At 42.9% G+C, this 15,349-nt stretch overlaps 1 protein-coding gene and 1 non-coding gene across 2 annotated transcripts; one reads left to right on the plus strand and one right to left on the minus strand.

Annotated features, from left to right (window-relative positions):
- Positions 1-8,444: 8,444 nt before the first annotated feature.
- Positions 8,445-13,699, minus strand: LOC106583351 (triosephosphate isomerase B). The gene is made up of 7 exons (XM_014167455.2): positions 13,463-13,699; positions 10,912-11,035; positions 10,655-10,739; positions 10,236-10,368; positions 9,624-9,709; positions 9,288-9,375; positions 8,445-9,072 (listed from the first exon to the last, which is right to left on the minus strand). The coding sequence occupies exons 1-7, from the start codon at positions 13,569-13,571 to the stop codon at positions 8,954-8,956; spliced, it is 744 nt and encodes a 247-aa protein (XP_014022930.1). The 5' UTR covers positions 13,572-13,699; the 3' UTR covers positions 8,445-8,953.
- Positions 13,700-14,263: 564 nt separating this feature from the next.
- On the plus strand, positions 14,264-14,319 carry LOC123740249 (U7 small nuclear RNA). The gene has a single exon (XR_006768254.1). It is a non-coding gene; the product is annotated as a U7 small nuclear RNA (small nuclear RNA).
- The last annotated feature ends 1,030 nt before the right edge of the window (positions 14,320-15,349 follow it).

The following is a 15,349-nucleotide window of genomic DNA, read 5'->3' on the forward strand; positions in this document are numbered from 1 at the left end:
GTCTGGAGTTTAGAAGACTGCGCGATGAAGAATGAATGAGTGTCCGGTGTTAGCTATAGAGGCAATGCTTCTAAAATGCCTTTGCACTAGATTTGCGAGTTGAATCTCCAATTTCCGCACCCGTCTGGTACTCTGAAAAGTTGGACAGGATTGGCAGGTCTGCATTGTGCATGAGAACAGCTCTTAGCCGTCGTATATTGGCCATATACCACATCTCCTCGTGCATTATTGCTTAATTATACAACGGGTGGGTCTAATCCTCAATGTTGATTGGTTAAAAGCGCATTCCAGCCAGTGTCTATTCCACAAGTTACCACTGGGGAAATCTATGATGTTAAAATGCCTATTTACTCTGTTCCATCTGACTGAGCAATCCACTGTTTCATCAGCCCAGCCAGGCAATTTATAAACTTGATCTCCACCATAAAAAGCATCTAGACATTATCTCATTTCTTTTAGTCTAACATTTAGTTTTCAACAGTGGAGATTTGTATGACTCTTGCTGTCTTGTCTAGCCAACATTTGCAACATTGTCTCAATGTTCAAATTTGATCTCCAGCTGTCCCATAGTAATGAACATGTCATGAGTCGGGATGAGACAGACCGGCAGGAATCGAAGCGCAGCTAGTTTCCCCTAAGGAGAATGAAAAGATTTGGAATGGGTCCCCAGCTTCTTAAAAAGTTCTACAGCTGCACTATCCGAGAGCATCCTGAACGGTTGCATCACCGCCTGGTATGGCAACTGCTCGGCATCTGACCATAAGGCGCTACAGAGGGTAGTGCGTACGGCCCAGTACATCACTGGGGCCAAGCTTCCTGCCATCCAGGACCTCTATACTAGGAGGTGTTAGAAGAAGGCCCAAAATATTGTCAAAGACTCCAGTCACCCAAGTGATATTTCTGCTACGGCAAGCAGTACCGGAGCGCCAAGTCTAGGTCCAAAAGGCTCCCGTTAACGGGATTTTATCTCGAAGGGGTCCTCAAGAGGTTAACAGCTTCTACCCCCAAGTCATAAGACTGCTGTACAATTAATCAATTGGCCACTCGGACTATTTGCATTGTCCCCCCCACCATTGTCCCCCCCATGTACAAATTACCTTAATTACCTTGACTAACCGATACCCCCTGTATATAGCCTCATTATTGATATTTTATTTTGTAAACTTTATTTAGTAAATATTTTATTAACTCTATTTTCCTAAAACTGCATTGTTGGTTAAGGGCTTGTAAGTAAGAATTTCACAGTAAGGTCTACACCTGTTGTATTCAGCGCATGTGACAAAAGCAATTTGATTTGGTTTAGTTTGCTGTCTTTCCAGCTTCAGTTTGAAGTGATTGTGTGAGTTATGTTGTTGGCTAGCTCCTCTGAACAACAGTGTTCTGATGAGAGAACACATTTTCTATGCCAGGCGAAATTGTTATGGATGTACCCAAATAAATGTCACTATAAAACAACTTAAACAAACGCAAATGCAGCTACTTTGCTGCTATTCTGGCTGCACTTTTTGATGTGACTGTACATTAGCCGTAGTTGGCTAGCTAGCAAGCAAGGGATAATAATATTGCCAGCTAGTATGGCAATGGAACATTTAGAATGAACGACTGTATCAGGTATGAAGGTAAGACCCAGATGCAGACACGTCGAATTAACAATGGTTTAATGATTCAACTGGCAGGCAATAGACAGATCAAGGAAGGCAGGGGTCAGTAAACCAGAGGTGGGGCAACGGTACCAGATGGCAGGCAGGGTCAGGGTAGACAGAGGTCAATAATCCAGAGGAGGGGCAAAGATACAGGTCGGCAGGCTCAGGGTCAGGGGCAGGCAGAGTGGTCAGGCAGGCGGGCTCAGAGTCAGGACAGGCAAGGGTCAAAACCAGGAGGGCGAGAAAAAGAGAGACTGGGAAAAGCAGGAGCTGAGAACAAAAACGTTGGTTGACAAACAAGATGAACTGGCAACAGACAAACAGAGAACACACGTATAAATACACAGGGGATAATGCGGAAGACGGGCAACACCTGGAGGAGGGTGGAGACAATCACAAACACAGGTGAAACAGATCAGGGTGTGACAGACTGGGTCGCGTCCATAGATTTTTTTACAGAAGAACCAACCAACCGAACCGATAGAATGAACGACCAGCCGGTTTGGGTAGCAACCCTAGATTTGTGTCGGGATTATATCTTGTGGAAGGAGGAAATAGTATGAATAAATTGATCAAAATAATGTTTTTAATGAAAATATGTAAATCATTATTTGAATATGTTGGTAACCCATTCTATAAAAGTGATAATGCCCTCGAAGCTGGTGTTTGGAGGATATATTGGCACGGTTTGCCAGCCTTCCATTTCGTCTCGGGCCTAACAACACCCTTGCCAACATATCCTCCAAACACTGGCTTTTTGGGCATTATCACTTAAATAATGCAGACTCTAGAATGACCTTCAAGCCAATCAGAAACGAGTATTCAACAATGCCATGGTTTAATTAACCAATAAGGCCTGAGGGGATGTGGTATATGGCCGATAGTCCAGCACTGTGGATACATCATAATACCCATAAAACCTAGCCATTAACCCGGTAATGGTTCCAATTGTTTTTTCACCATTCATTTTTGCATCTGGGATTTTAGAACTACTTCATATAAGGTCTGTGTTTTGTGTATGTTTAACAGTGTAATTCTCTCACGGACAAGGTGAGTTTTATCAATATATTTGCCTCAATTTACAAAAAATTTAAATGGTAATTAGCAAGACTACAAATTCCTGCTGGAAGCTCCTGAATATCATCTCTAGCTGACACTATCAGCTACCATTCACCAGCGCGATCATAGACCTTCTGTGTCCAATCCATGAACTTCTTACGTCCCCTTTCTCTGTCTTATCTAGCCACTGACTACACTTTAGCTAGCTAGTTAGCAGAGCGGTAGATCAAAAAATAGCCTAGATAACTGTTTGTACAGTATGTCGACTTCGGTGTCTATTTCAGACCTTATGTTATTTTTCAAGGATGAGCATTAGAGCAGTCTTCCCATGTGGAGAAGTGTAGCTATAGTGAGGGAAAACTTAGTACAAATAATACGATCCCATCAGTTTTCTATAGGCTAGGCTTACTATACTTATTCCTCAACTTTCCTAATATTAAGCACATTGCTTATCTTTACAACAGGATTATAGCCTACCTGGCAGGCATGAAAATGAACCATGAGAAAAGCGCCCTCCATTCGCTATTTAAGTGCATAGATGACATGTATTTTTTCCGCTGCCCCTGTTTCGAGACAGGTGCATGATAATGGTTCATTCTGAATCAAAACAAATTTCACACATATATTATTTAGTATATGTAAAGACAGGATTAAGTCTGATGGGTGACAATATTGGCCTATCACTTGTGAATGATGCCCAGCATAAGGCAATAAACTATGCCTTTTCTTTCCCGCTAATGGAACATTCGTGCTTATAGCCTACTGCCATGTGCGCATTGCTGCGTTGATAATGTGAAGAAATAGCCTAGCAGGCTGACTACACCGCTCGCGTTGTGTGTGCGAGCATTGCAAAATACATTTTGAAATCTATATTATTAAATTATTGCACCGACACTGCCCGCGCGCGCCAATGAGCGTCTACGTTGCCAAGCGCTAAAATAGAAGTCAGTTCTATTTCTGACGCAGCTCGTGCTGCAAGTCCTACCTCTCCCATCTCCTCATTGGTTTATAGAAGCAGGTACCGACGTGCCATCTCCTCATTGGTTATACCCACGTGGGTGACTGAAAGACGAAATTGGTCGGATTGCGGTAATGCACGTAATTTATGAAAGTTGCCAATCGCAATATAAATTCAAGAGAAGAAAAAGCCTGGAAGGAGAGATGACTATAAACGATTTGGTTGACCGTTTTATGTGTGGATTAATTGGTGGAGTAGAGGACCTTGTGCATTTCCGGTAAAATAACAAGTCAATGTTTATATCCCAGGACAAATTAGCTAGCAACAGCAAGCTAGCTAAATAGGAAAAATTAGCTAGCAAGTGCAAGCTAGCTAGCTAAATTGCCATAAATGTTTAATGTTTTTTTGATGCTAGTGGTTGTATTAATTTGGGATCTATCGCATCACGGACTGTGTTTGGAATATTTACTTCTCACACAGAATAGAATAGCTCAGCTTTTGTACTATGGTGGATAGTAGATTGACATAGGCTAGTGATTCTGCTGTTTGTTAGGCCTACTCATCTTGTTGGCTGATGAATATGTGTGAAATTTGTTTTGATTTAGAATGGACCATTATCATGCACCTGTCTCGAAACAGGGTCAGCGGGAAAAAATACCTATCTATGCACTTAAATAGCAAATGGAGGATGCTTTTCTCATGGTTAATTTCCATGCCAGCCAGGTAGGCTATACTCCTGTTGTAAAATAAGCAATGTGCTTAATATTAGGAAAGTTGAGAAATGAATATAGTAGCCCTAGCCTATATAACGCTGATGGGATCCTCCTCTTTTTAATAGAGGCCATCACTCTATTTTCTCTCACAATTGCATAGCCTATACAAATGTTGCGCAACATGAGCTCATGGACTCATGAAGTGTTTGACTAGATTTACGATACATTTGCATTGATGTCAGAGTAATTACAGGGACAATAGAGTGCTGAGTACCAGGAAGATAGCAAGTTTGGTAGGCTACTAATGACCATCAGCAACATCAGAGCTTGGAGAATCCTAATTACCATGACTAAACGGTCACGTGGAATTTGACTGCTTCATGACTCGTGACTGCCGGTTTGGCGGTAATATGGTCACCGCAACAGCCCTAGTCATGCAGCCTATTTTGGTGGTTCACAATATCAGGCGTACGGATGTGGAACGCAAGTTGAGGAAGCCAGCCGTGCCCAACCAGGTGCAGTCAGTGGAGGACCTGTACCCGGTTGAAGACTACAACCCTCTGTCCCGAGAGCCCACAGACGAGGATCTTCAGTGGCCAAGGAACCGTCTCCGGGGCAGGATCAGAGGGACGGCATGTCTCCTTGAACCTGAGCCAGAACATCAGCTACCCTCCCTGTCACCCTGTCTGTACCGGACCTCTTAATGATATGCCCCTTTTTTTAAAATGTTCGGCTAAAATGACATACCCAAATCTAACTGCCTGTAGTTCAAGCCCTGAAGCAAGGATATGCATATTCTTGGTACCATTTGAAAGGAACCACTTTTTCACAGTTTGTGGAAATGTGAAAGGAATGTAGGAGAATGTAACACAATAGATCAGGTAAAAGATAATACAAAGGAAAAAAAAAACATTATTTTTTCTTTTTTTTACCATAATCTTTGAAATGCAAGAGAAAGGCTATAGTGTATTATTCCAGCCCAGGTGCAATTTCGATCTTGGCCACTAGGTGGCAGCAGTGTATGTGCAAAGTTTTAGACTGATCCAATGATTCATTGTATGTCTGTTGAAAATGTTGTATCAAGACTGCCCAAATGTGCCTAATTTGTTTATTAATAACTTTTCATGTTCAGAATTGTGCACTCTCCTCAAACAATAGAATTCTATTAATTCACTGTAATAGCTACTGTACATTGGACAGTGCAGTTAGATTAACAAGAATTTAAGCTTTCTGTCAATATCAGATATGTGTATGTCCTGGGAAATTTTCTTGTTACTTACAACCTCATGCTAATCACATTAGCCTGCATTAGCTCAACCGTCCCGTGGAAGGGACACCGATCCCTAGGAAGTTTAAAAAATAAGGGCACCTGGGGCATGCAGGCATCCTGGCTGGCATGGTGTAGTCAGCAGAGCAGCAGGAGGTTATACAGCAGGCAACAGTTGGACAGCGCACTAACCCCAACTGGCACACCATGAGGAGAGGGAGGTTAACGGACAGAAATTATGGAGCAGTGGTTAGGGCCAAGCGCTTTACTCTGTCGCTGCTAAAAAAAAAGGGTCCTCAAATCAGTCATTGGATGGGATGTTGTCTGTAAAGTGGGCCACAGATAACGAAGAGGAGCGCATCAAGGCCTTCAAATGGCTACAGGGATGGATATGCAGGAGTCCGGGCTTTAGGTCACGGCGTCTGGGATCCTGGGTGCCTCACTGGAGGGTCTGGTGGGCACCACAGTAGTGGTGGAGGTCAAGTGTCCCTATGGTGCATGGGACCTTACCATTGAAGAGGGAGTGAGGGAGGGTCTTACTGGCACAAGGTCAGTTCCACATCACTGGAAAGGACATCTGCTTCTTCATTGTGTGGACCATCAAATCCTCTATCACCATCCCCATCCAGAGTGATGACCTCTGACAGACTCATATTGCTCCTCCTGTCAGTACCAGTTTTCAGGGAAGCCAATGGCAGAATATACAGTCGAATTTAAAAGGTGAACAGTTGATATTTTACATTGAAGTAGGCCTATATGTACGCTACTGTATGTACAGTGATTGCTTTTTTTTTAGTAGTTAGCCCTGGACAATGTTTAAGAATTTGTGGGCAGTCCATATTTAGATTGGGGGAAAAGCCAATGCAATGTTGAATTTAAACGTTCACTGACAGGTGCACAACCATTTGCCATTATTTTCTCTTTCAGAAACTGACACAGTCCTTTGCCGGATACAGCATTACTGCAAACGATTAAAACATTCTGCCAACACAGTAAATAGACCAGTAGCTTATGTAAAATATTTGACAGTATGGGTAGGCTACAGTAACCTATTACTGTGCGATATAGCAGGGGTTCCGAAACTTTTTCACTCAGGTCACCCATCCAGCATTGGGGAACATCCCGTGCAAGCACTGTTCATGACTCAAACTGTTCACACTCTTGTTGGTGGAGAGAACATTTAGTGGGTTTAAAGCTTATTTCTTGCAATGCCACACATCAGGCTGGTCCTTAATCCTCCGCTGCAACGGCTACTTCCAACGGGCTCCTGCGCGACCCAGTGTTGGCGGCTATTCAGTCCCTCTTTGGCACCTTGGGCTCTGTTCTCGTTATGAGGGGTGATCCATAGTGTCTACCTGCCCGAAGACCAAGATCCTTCAAGGGAAAGACGTCAGCTTCTTGCTGTCCTCCCACGAGTGTGACTGGAGGGTCTTGGCTTGTAAAGATGTAACAGCCGTCTTTAAAACCTCTGTTCCCTAAGGCTACAGCATATCTTTTCCATCGCAAAGTTGGGGTTGCATTTATAATTTACCGCAATTTTTTTGCTCCATGTTTCCCCTCAGAAGAGAGCTTCATAATTACATCTCTTGGATTAGCGGCTGTGGTCATCCGCCATCCCACATTGATTATAATCAGTAGCGATTTTAGCATTTAAATCTTGGTTGGACAAAAAAAAAATTGTTTAGATGCATGCCAGCAAAGCCACTACACAACACATTAATTGGACTATAACGGTGACAAACGGTGCCCACAAAGCTGTCCCAACACCTTCCACTGCGGAACAGTTCATTCAGCATTTAAAAAAAAAACATAGATATGACTGACTTGCTTAAACAGATGTGGTTTGAGACGTAATTATGGCATAAGGGGACGAGCGGATAAGAGGCAATCCGTAATTTAGATTAAGACATGAATGAGCGAGCTAGGACTGACGCAGTCAATATAACTATTTGTTCAGCACTTTTGAAATGTACAGCGACAGAATTCATAACATGGGCCGTTCTTACAGTATTCTCCCTGAAGGCCAAGTCAGAACCATAGGATAAAGAAAGGGGGCATGAAACAATGAAAGCTCTTACAATATTGAATTATGACATTTCTCTAAAACAGGCTATTGGCCAAAAAAATCATAAGTATTCAGAGCCTTTACACAGTACTTTATTGAAGCGCCTTTGGAAGCGATTACAGCCGCAAGTCTTCTTGGCAGTGGCGATTTTAGCATGTAAATCTTGGTGGGGCAAACTCCCCCAAAATTGTTTAAAGGGAGCATTGAAAGCACTTACAATATTCATTGACATTTCTCTAAAACAGGCTGTAGGCTACATGTGCACCAACAAGTCAGAACAGTAGGCTAAATGAAGGGTATGGACCAAATTATTAGGGTGAAGCACATGGGCTACTAACATCTTACGACACAACATACACTTAGTATTACTTTCTTAGCTACAGTATACATATCTCCCTGGCATATTACATAATTTGACAGCTTCAGCAGTCAAGGTAAGGAGAAAAGAAGCCACAAGAGAAAATAGGATAGTGTTTGTCCTTTATAAAACAGCTCACTTTAAGAATGCTGCAGAAGAGAAATAACTTGTATTTGAGGATATTGGTGATTTGGTGTCGCTTAGTGGACATGTGAATTGCACCATTAGCTATATGAACGCTTAGGAAATTGGCATCATGTTACCAAAGTACCACCAGATACTGTAGTCTGACTGGCTTTACACATGAGTAGGAATACAGCCTCGTAGTATTCAAGATCATGCGGTGTGTCCAGAGACATAAAATAAAAAACGAGACACAACTAGTCTAAACCTTTTATTACAACATTTCCTAGGCCCCCGCCCACCCAGTCAGCCATGACCAACTCACTCTTGACCAGAGAGGATCATGTGTTCTATGGGAAGGGATAAGCCACAGAACATAGTTACAAAGAGTCATCTATAGTACAAAGACAAGTTAATCTGATTGACATTGCTAATTGACACTGTATACATAAAAGCTTGTAAACTTCCAAGTAAAAGGCATGGGTTGTTGTTCCATCCAGGATGGTGTTGTCAAGCACAGTCCCTTTAAACAGTGGTGTAGGCCAGTACAAAAAACACCATCTCAGTGGAACTAACACCTTTCACTGCTGTATAGTATGCTTGTCAATCTGTCCCTTTTCTTTGAAACATTAAACCAAAAAAGGACACAGAGGTAAAGACATCGTCACACAAGGGGGTTCTAAGTGCCGAGTTGAGGATGATGGTTCATGTGTCATCTGAATGGAGTTGGCCTCAAATATGGACATGGTCTGACCACGTCAGGGTTTTTATTGCTTGGCGTTGATTATGTCAACGAACTCTGGCTTGAGTGCAGCGCCGCCAACCAGGAAACCGTCCACATCCTTCATGCCTCCCAGCTCCTTGCAGGTGCCACCTGTCACGGAACCTGAGAAGAGACGGATATGAGTGAGGAATGGATTTATGAAAGAGAGACAGAGTGGTGGGGAGAAAAGAGAGTCCACTGTATGCTTCTACCACTGCATGTCCCGGACTTGAATTAGATTAGCTATGCAATGACAAAACCTATAAATCCCCATTGTGGTGGTCGTGGCATTAACAGCTTAAGTGTGTTTAAACGTGAAGCAGATGAGTTTGTCTCACCTCCATAGATTATCCTGACAGAGTTGGCTACTGCCTCAGACACATTGGCCTTTACCCACTGCCTCAGTTTGTCATGAACGTCCTGGGCCTGAGAGACAAAGATAAAGAATAAAAGATTCAAATAAAAACATGAATATGGGTTCCAAAGTCCAGTATGTTCTGACTTCAGTCTTCAATTTAGTGATGAATCTCAAATGGACAACACATTCTGCTCTAGTCTAGACTGAATCTATACAGTATAAAGGGATTCAGGCTTTTAGTCACGTCCCCAACGGTCCCATGTTCTTTCCATTGAGGTCATACAATTGTAATGATGACAATAGAAGAAACACTTACCTGTGCGGGGGATGCGGTCTTGCCGGTGCCGATGGCCCACACAGGCTCATAGGCCAGAACAACCTTGGACCAGTCCTTAATGTTGTCTGTAAACAGAATTGACATAATGAAGACAGTACTGCATTCACATTAATAAAAATGGAGAACTCAAAATGGACAAAGTGCCATCATGGACACGCTAGATATAACCAAGTTGTTAACGAAAAGGAAAACTAATTCATTACACTGAAAGTCCCAATCACGTCTGTGGCGGGCACACTATCCCTGTGCCAATAGGATGCATTCACACAGCAGTAGTATAACTACATTCAACACTGTTAGAGTCGCTATAATGTAATACACTGTACATACAGTAATTGATTGCCTGCCAGATACAAAGATGCCTTTGCAGTTTATACAATTGTAATATATACATATTATTGTTATATATACACATATTATTGACATGTTTAACTCTTCTCCGTGCATTGTAAAGTTCAGGGCCCATTTTCAAAGAAATAAAACGCAAACTGATCCTAGATCAGCACTCTGATAATATATGTACGCCTGAGCAGAATCTGTGGTCCTGTGTAACTCATGATGAAGCAGTGATTTCAGTGACGGTTACAATACCTGCGAAGTGCTTGGTCTGTGCGTTGATGACCTTCTCTGTGATGCCAGCCTCCCTCTCGTCCAGCTTCTCACCAATGCAGGCAATGACACCCAGGCCATTCTCCAGGGCGTGGGCGCACTTCTGACCAATAAGCTGTCAGGACACAGTTATCCAATCAGACAGGTTGTAATATTTTTCACATTTCCACTACTTGATCAACACCTTGAGTGTTAATAAAAAAAAATGCGAAAGGAGATTAAAATGATTCGTCACTGCTCCTCAAATTCTGTCACTTTAAAAAGGTACATTCACTGTTGCAAGAGACATAATCCGATACTGTCACGGCCCTGTTCTTGCGATAGTCTTTGGAGGTGGCAGACGACTCCTCCCAAGACTACACATTCATAAACAAGAGCACTCCATCAAATAAGCCATTTACCTCATCAGTCTCTCCAAAGACCCAGCGCCTCTCAGAGTGGCCCAGGATCACCCAGTGCACACCAACGTCCTTGATCATCGCAGGGCTGAGGAGAGAAAGAGAGGGGGGCATAAAGGAAGTGAGAGAGAAGGGGAAAAGAAAGAAGTGTGAGAAAGGAGATTAACAAAGTACAATTTGTCAGCCTACAATGTTTGTTTCAGTAAAGCACTAGAGTCCTGAAGACACTAGCATGCGCAGTTACAGGGCATGTCCATTACCTGATCTCCCCGGTGAAGGCACCACCCTTGACCTTGTAGCAGTTTTGAGCGGCCACGCCGATCTTAGGGTCCAGCTTGGCCCTGGCGAACTCAAGGTAGATTGATGGGGCGCCGCAGACCACCTCTGCAAGCACAGAGGTATTTATGCTGCAGTAGTTTATGTGTCAGGGGGCTAGGGTCAGTCTGTTATATCTGGAGTATTTCTCCTGTCTTATCCGGTGTCCTGTGTGAATTTAAGTATGCGCTCTCTAATTCTCTCGGAGGACCTGAGCCCTAGGACCATGCCTCAGGACTACCTGCCATGACTCCTTGTTGTCCCCAGTCCACCTGGCCGTGCTGCTGCTCCAGTTTCAACTGTTCTGCCTGCGGCTATGGAACCCTGACCTGTTCACTGTGATTACTATTACTTGACCATGCTGGTCATTTATGAACATTTGAACATCTTGGCCATGTTCTGTTATAATCTCCAACCGGCACAGCCAGAAGAGGACTGGCCACCCCTCATAGCCTGGTTCCTCTAGGTTTCTTCCTAGGTTTTGGCCTTTCTAGGGAGTTTTTCCTAGCCACCGTGCTTCTACACCTGCATTGCTTGCAGTTTGGGGTTTTAGGCTGGGTTTCTGTACATCACTTTGATATATCAGCTGATGTAAGAAGGGCTATATAAATACATTTGATTTGAGAGAGAACCAACACGGTCATGCACTGACCACTATTCTCAGGGTTTAAATAACAGACTGACTTACACTGGACCTGTTTGTATTCTTCGAGGTGAATCTTAAATTCCACTTCAGTTTAAAATGTTCACTCAGTCATGCATTGATGTCAATGTGTGAGACGAAGTGAAAATTCTAAGTGGAAGTTAGGATTTGCCCCTTGATGTTTACATGGATGCCCATGTTACAGTAATATTTTCAGAAAAACATGGGTACACAACTTGGGATGGGTACACAGTGATTGTTGGTGACATCTAGTATCAGGGGAAAAGGCTTTCCTTTGGGAGTGGTGACAACTCCATGTAGTGTCTCACTCCTAGTCACTTGTGTATAAAGCAACAAGGCCTACTGATCAAAATTAGGCCTATTTGATCCAGTGTTGGTTATACAGTCCAATACCTGAGTCTGCAGCATTAGTACACACTGTACAAGTGGGATATCCCTAGTGTTGTGGAGTACAGTAGGCATACACTGACATTAGCAATGTAACTGTATCTTGGGGTTAAGTGAGTCTATATTAAACTTCCAGTCACTATTCCCTCTGTAAAGGTCATTTATCCCTGCCAAGAGTCAGTCCCCCGCTGCAAAAAGGTCCTAGTTCAACCTCCAAAAGGTCACTAGAACTCAAATCACAAAAGTCACATTCTGCTGGGGTCGAACAGGACCTTAAGTTCAAAGGTCAACCACAGGATAAAGAATTTAAGATACTCTGCAGGTTCATAAAACGGCCCAGGGAAGAAGTGACTGAATAGTGACTTTACATTTCTAGAAAGAGACACATGGGAAAAGCTACGCGAGGCACATGCAGCGTCCTGTTTCATGCGTCAGTCAGTCTGTACTGTGTAGACGAGTTGTAAGGGGTGGCTCTTTCTGTGGGGTAAAGTCCGAGGCTGTACACTGAAACGTAGGCTACTACACGGACAGAACGTTTCCTTCTATTTGTTGCTCCACGGAGTGCGCAATAACACCCATGAGCGTATCCTACAAAAACAAACAAAAAAAAGACGACAAAATCTGACTAAGTACGTTTAGCCGGTTCTTGAAACGGTGTTCAAATGCAAACAGGGCATATTGCATTTAGGCGTCTGTGGCAGTTTGGAAATGCACGATAGAGAACGGCGGAAACACCAACATCTCCATGGCGGGGTAGAGAACTCAATCATTTTTATTGGTTAACAAAATTAGTATGTTGCGCATAAACTAGTTCGTGTCTAACGGTATAATGCATTTCTAAATTAAAGTACTGTGCTATAACCACATTTGGTCCTCCTGGTAGCTATATGAGCAGGGCGCGCGATCGGATGGATCATTATAATACATCAAAGAACAGACATTTCGCCCCCCGCTTGCGCCAGACAGTAGTGTCTACGTGCTGTTCGGAATGTACGCCCACTGACATAAAATCCACTTAGCAAGTCGTGTTCTTCTATCCTAGTTCAGTTTAAAATACTGGTTGAAATCCCCCGACAAATGGCTTTCTCTGGTTGCAAAGGAGTATAGTGGGCTTCAGTACCAAAATAGGCCTATGTATTCTGCATTGGTGATTCCACAAATTGTCGCCATCGCACCATAATTACGTCAACATTGGGGTCAGGGTATGCTATAATTTAAAACCCTTGTGAAAGTGGCAATGAAAATGGACCTATAGCTTGGTTTGCCACCCATTGATTCGTGCACTGATACATTTCACAATGCAAGTGTGCCGTGCGATTGTCAATTCAACTGAATAGGCTACACCAGGCAACCCAATGCGACAAGTTACAGAATTTCAAAGATCAACTCTCAGTCTACTACACGAGTCAGACATTAAAGCACAGAAACCACACATAACCACGCACCGGTGTTGGGGTCGAGCTTCGCAGAGTTCAGGGTTTTGATGAGTTCGCCAAGGCTTGCCTTGTCGCCATTCATCTTCCAGTTACCACCGACGAAGAATTTTCTGGGCATATTTGCAGTTTGGTGTCGTTTCTCGGCCTTAGAATGGACCTACTTCGGAGAGAGGAGCAACTACTCGTGAGCAACTCACTGTATTTATTATCATGGACCACGTAACCCCACCTCTCAGTTTGTTCTATTGGTTTACAGAGACACGCCCAGAAAAGCGTTTCTTTATGTACAATGGTAGCCTTTTATTTCAGTAGAATAAAGAGTCTAGGCTACAATTTCACACAAAAAAATGATGTTCTTCAAATTAGGCTATCTTTGTTTTTAAGAGTGAAAATAATATTTATGTTTAGGTATATGGGGATGAAAACATGTCGAACAGAGGACCCACTGAAAATGTCCGGTTATCTCAAATAAATGGACATTGCTACAGACGGCGAACGGGGCCTGCTAAATCGAACGAACCCATCCTCACGCAGGAAAGCTGAGAGAATTCAGCGCGTTGATTGGCTAGCATTCAATCTTATAATTTGCATACCCAGCATGCATTTAGCGAACATTCTTATGCAATCTGTCTTTAAAATAGCTTTTTTGAACAACAAAACAAGCCATCTTGTGTAACATTACAATATCTTTGTCTTTTAATATTTTAATAATGCTGAAACATATTTTTTGTACACCTGATTGGAGCTAACTCTGGCACAAACACTGACTGTAAAACCTACAACAACGCTTGTGACATTCTAACCGTTATGGAAAATTTGCTCTTTTAGTATTTGTCAAGTAGGCATCTTCAATTGAAGAAGCCCCCGATCTCTGTTGAAAATAAATGAATAAATGATATATCTCACCCTTCTCTTTACAGATTGAAGGAGAGTGTAGATTTACGCAGTAAGGCCCAAGGGTGTGATATAGTGGCCATATAAAACAAACCCCCGAGGTACCTTATTGTTATTGGAAACTGGTTACCAGCGTAATTAGAGTAGTGCATATACATGTTTTGTCATATCCCTGGTATACGTCTGTCAGCCAATCAGCACTCAGGGCTCGAACCACCAGGTTTATATTTGGGAATCACTCGGTCTAATGCACTGCATAGCACTAAAGACCCGGTTTCAATCCCGGGCTGTATCACAACCGGCCGTGATCAGGAGTCCCATAGGGCGGCGCAGAATTGGCCCAGCATCGTTTAGGAAAGGGTTTGGCCGGGTAGGTCGTCATTGGAAATAATAATTTGTTCTTAACTGACTTGCCTAGTTCAATAAAGGTTAAATCAAATTTAAAAAATCATGGGGTAGTAATCCTGATGTAGATTTGAACACTCAGTGACGTCAACCCAGCACTTTAGCTATTAGTTACGCTAAAAGATCAGAACACCTTGACGAGGTTGCTATTATTGTGTTAAGTTGGCCCCCTTTCTTCGGAGTGCGCATCCTTACGCTTTACTCCAGTAAATTCCTCACACCGGCACATTTGGGATGTGCTCTCGATGGCCACAACTGGGGGCCATCCCACTTCTGACACCACTGTACTGCTGCTCACTAAACAAGTAGATCATCTCTATCCTCCGTTTCATTTTTTGTACATGTGAATAAATCCCACTGTAGGCAGTATGCACCCCACCATATTGCTTTCACCTGTCCTGTCATTTCAGATCATCAGTGCAGAAGAGTGCAGAAGATGAGGGGTGAAGACAGGTAAAGAAGCCGATTCAGACTATTAAACTGCGTCACCCTATACATGATCAATCTTGATCAGTTTACCTTCCCCAAATTCTAGGCCCAGTTTGTGATATTTACAGCCATTTCTGATCATTCAATTAATAATATTGTAGTATTTCT

Source organism: Salmo salar, chromosome ssa02, assembly GCF_905237065.1.
Source record: "Salmo salar chromosome ssa02, Ssal_v3.1, whole genome shotgun sequence".
NCBI lineage: Eukaryota > Metazoa > Chordata > Actinopteri > Salmoniformes > Salmonidae > Salmo > Salmo salar.

Bases quoted from the DNA above. Each gene is read 5' to 3' on its own strand.
- LOC106583351 (XM_014167455.2), bottom strand. From the start codon at position 13,571: ATGCCCAGAAAATTCTTCGTCGGTGGTAACTGGAAGATGAATGGCGAC. The intron at 10,740-10,911 runs GTAATGGACATG...TTCTCTCCTCAG, and splicing joins GCCTTCACCGGGGAGATCAG to CCCTGCGATGATCAAGGACG. The intron at 9,710-10,235 runs GTATTGTAACCG...TTCTGTTTACAG, and splicing joins ACAGACCAAGCACTTCGCAG to ACAACATTAAGGACTGGTCC.